The sequence below is a fragment of the Podarcis tiliguerta genome, assembly GCF_965153285.1.
Source record: "Podarcis tiliguerta genome assembly, chromosome: 4".
Taxonomy (NCBI): domain Eukaryota; kingdom Metazoa; phylum Chordata; class Lepidosauria; order Squamata; family Lacertidae; genus Podarcis; species Podarcis tiliguerta.
The window spans coordinates 19,898,842-19,902,657 of record NC_139537.1 but is presented as its reverse complement, the minus strand read 5'-3'; the positions used below and the strand labels follow the sequence as shown (position 1 = coordinate 19,902,657).

General features: G+C 44.3%; 1 protein-coding gene across 1 annotated transcript; it reads right to left on the bottom strand.

The window, feature by feature from the left end:
- Nucleotides 1-353: 353 nt before the first annotated feature.
- Nucleotides 354-3,320, bottom strand: LOC310676764 (uncharacterized protein). The gene is made up of 2 exons (XM_083438880.1): nt 2,618-3,320; nt 354-2,123 (listed from the first exon to the last, which is right to left on the bottom strand). The coding sequence occupies exons 1-2, from the start codon at nt 2,692-2,694 to the stop codon at nt 794-796; spliced, it is 1,407 nt and encodes a 468-aa protein (XP_083295006.1). The 5' UTR covers nt 2,695-3,320; the 3' UTR covers nt 354-793.
- Nucleotides 3,321-3,816: the final 496 nt, after the last annotated feature.

Here is a 3,816-nt window from a genome sequence, read left to right as displayed (position 1 = left end):
GGATTGCAGGGGGGTGCAGCATCCGGAGGTGCCACCCTGGTTTGGCTACTGGATGGTGTCTGTAATTTATCTGTGGAGAGGGTCTGGGTTTGGGTCTGGTGTGGTTGAATGGTGATGGCGTTCTGTGTGCCTCTGGATCTGGTGTCAGATTTTGTGGGGAGGGCTAATTTCCAGATGTCTGGCAAGCGGGATGTGTCGTCACGCTTGTTCATGTTGTGAGGGTGTTTCTCTATCTCGATGGCTTCCATGATTATTCTCTTGTGGTGATGTTCCATGTTAAAGAGCAATTTGGAATCTGCAAAATTAATTTCGTGTCCTGTTTCTTTCATGTGTTGGAAAAGAGAGGAAGTTTTTTCTTCTTTTTTGACGGCATTCTTGTGTTCTGCGATACGTGCATTTATTCGTCTGTTTGTTTGTCCAATGTACGTGGCTGGGCAGACTTTGCAGGGTATTTCATAGACCCCTTGGTTTTCCAACTGAATTTTATCCTTGGGGTTTCTGAGGATATTGGCTATTTTTTGGTTGGTGCAAAAGGCTGTTTTGATATTGTGTTTATGGAGGATTTTGCTAATTTTATCTGTAGTGCCCTTGATATAAGGAAGGAGGGCTATGCCATTGTTTTCTTCTGTGTCTTGGTTTTTGGGGGGTGTTTCTTTTTGGATTAGCTTCGTAACCCTGTTTTGCTGGTATCCATTGGCAATTAACACATTTGAGAGATTCTGTAACTCAGTTGTCAAGTGGTCTTCGTCAGCCAGGCGTTTGGTTCTGGAGATGAGAGTCTTGGCTACGGAGTTTATTTGTGCAGGGTGGTGGTGTGATTGTGCATGTAAGTAGCGGTTGGTGTGTGTTTTTTTCGGTAGATAGTGTGTCCTAGGGAGCCATCAGGTTTTTTGTAGATTAGGACGTCAAGGAAGGGAAGTTGGTTGTTGGCTTCTATTTCCATAGTGAATTGTATTTTGGGGTGTAGGCTGTTGAGATGTGTGAGGAAGCTATCCAGTTTTTCCTTCCCGTGTGGCCAAATTACAAAGGTGTCGTCAACATATCTGAGCCAAAGTTTGGGTTTGTGTTCTGACTTGTCTAAAGCATTGGTTTCAAAGTGTTCCATGTACAGGTTAGCGATGACCGGTGAGAGGGGTGATCCCATAGGTGCTCCTTCTATCTGTTTGTATCTTTGTCCATTGTGGATGAAGTACGTGTTGGTTAGGCAGTGGTTGGTCAGGTCCAAGATGTATTCGGGGGGATTGTATTTGTTTTGAATGGCTGTCAAGGCTTCATTAATGGGCACTTGTGTGAAGAGAGATACAACATCGAAGCTCACAAGTAGGTCATTGGGTTGTAGGTTTTGCTTCTTTATTGTTTCTATGAACTGGAAGGAGTTTGGAACGTGTGAAGAGATGGATTCTGCATAGGGCTGAAGTTGCTTGGCGAGAAATTTAGCGAGATTTTGTAGAGGTGAGCCTATGGAGCTGACTATTGGTCTGAGTGGTGTTCCTTCTTTGTGTATCTTGGGGAGGCCGTAGAGTTTGGGGCATCTGGATGATTTTTCTCTGGGGATGATTCTTAGCTGGATTTCTTCACTGATAGGAGAGGCTTTTATTTTGGATTTGGTGGTTTTTTCCAGATAGGTGGTGGGATCTGTTTTTATAGGTTGGTAGGTAGGGTCTTGGAGTAGATTTGATAGTTTTGCTTGGTAGTCCGATGTGTTCATCACAACAGTGGCATTACCTTTGTCTGCTGGGAGAATGATTATGTTGTTGTCTTTCCTCAGGTTGGTGAGTGCTTTCTGTTCTTCTTTGTGTAAATTGCTTCTGGGTGGTTTGCTGGAGCAGAGGATGTTGGTGACTTCAAGTCTGATTTTATTGGCTTCATCTGGATTGATTTTGGTTAGGCTAGCTTCGACTCCGCATATGATGTTTTCCGTGGGGATGCGTCTCGGGGCGACTGCAAAGTTGAAACCTTTGGAGAGTACTTTGGTTTCAGTTGAGGTGAGGATCCTGTCTGATATGTTATGTACTGTTTGTTTCATGGGTTGTTGTGGAGGGTGTCTGGGCTTCTGGCGTTTCTCTAGTTTGTGGAGTTTGTTGGTGTGTGTGTCTGTCTTGTGTGAGGTCTCCGTTTCAGCTCTCCAGACGGCTAGTTGTTTGCATTTGTCCCAGAGTGCAGGGTGGATTTTGTTACAGAGTTTGAGGTGAAGAGTGAGTAGATCTTTGTTGGTTTGGTTTAGTAGGTATCTTTTCTTGTGTAGTTCGTTTCTGATTAGAGATAGTTCAGTTCATCTCTTCACACGTTCCAAACTCCTTCCAGTTCATAGAAACAATAAAGAAGCAAAACCTACAACCCAATGACCTACTTGTGAGCTTCGATGTTGTATCTCTCTTCACACAAGTGCCCATTAATGAAGCCTTGACAGCCATTCAAAACAAATACAATCCCCCCGAATACATCTTGGACCTGACCAACCACTGCCTAACCAACACGTACTTCATCCACAATGGACAAAGATACAAACAGATAGAAGGAGCACCTATGGGATCACCCCTCTCACCGGTCATCGCTAACCTGTACATGGAACACTTTGAAACCAATGCTTTAGACAAGTCAGAACACAAACCCAAACTTTGGCTCAGATATGTTGACGACACCTTTGTAATTTGGCCACACGGGAAGGAAAAACTGGATAGCTTCCTCACACATCTCAACAGCCTACACCCCAAAATACAATTCACTATGGAAATAGAAGCCAACAACCAACTTCCCTTCCTTGACGTCCTAATCTACAAAAAACCTGATGGCTCCCTAGGACACACTATCTACCGGAAAAAAACACACACCAACCGCTACTTACATGCACAATCACACCACCACCCTGCACAAATAAACTCCGTAGCCAAGACTCTCATCTCCAGAACCAAACGCCTGGCTGACGAAGACCACTTGACAACTGAGTTACAGAATCTCTCAAATGTGTTAATTGCCAATGGATACCAGCAAAACAGGGTTACGAAGCTAATCCAAAAAGAAACACCCCCCAAAAACCAAGACACAGAAGAAAACAATGGCATAGCCCTCCTTCCTTATATCAAGGGCACTACAGATAAAATTAGCAAAATCCTCCATAAACACAATATCAAAACAGCCTTTTGCACCAACCAAAAAATAGCCAATATCCTCAGAAACCCCAAGGATAAAATTCAGTTGGAAAACCAAGGGGTCTATGAAATACCCTGCAAAGTCTGCCCAGCCACGTACATTGGACAAACAAACAGACGAATAAATGCACGTATCGCAGAACACAAGAATGCCGTCAAAAAAGAAGAAAAAACTTCCTCTCTTTTCCAACACATGAAAGAAACAGGACACGAAATTAATTTTGCAGATTCCAAATTGCTCTTTAACATGGAACATCACCACAAGAGAATAATCATGGAAGCCATCGAGATAGAGAAACACCCTCACAACATGAACAAGCGTGACGACACATCCCGCTTGCCAGACATCTGGAAATTAGCCCTCCCCACAAAATCTGACACCAGATCCAGAGGCACACAGAACGCCATCACCATTCAACCACACCAGACCCAAACCCAGACCCTCTCCACAGATAAATTACAGACACCATCCAGTAGCCAAACCAGGGTGGCACCTCCGGATGCTGCACCCCCCTGCAATCCCTACACAGATCTGGCTGGCACAGGCCACAAAACCACAGCTCGCCCCTATACACGAAGCCAAGCCAGAGCACAACCAAGTGCAGTACAGCCATCTTCTCAGAAAAACTCTTCACAAAGTTCAAGAGTTCAAGACACGAAGGCTTTA

What these genes read in the sequence shown, in the direction of transcription:
- LOC310676764 (XM_083438880.1), bottom strand. Translation starts at nt 2,694, where the DNA reads ATGTGTGAGGAAGCTATCCAGTTTTTCCTTCCCGTGTGGCCAAATTAC. An exon ending in GTCAACATATCTGAGCCAAA is followed by an intron (nt 2,124 to 2,617) that starts GTTTGGGTTTGT and finishes AGCCGTCTGGAG; the next exon opens with AGCTGAAACGGAGACCTCAC.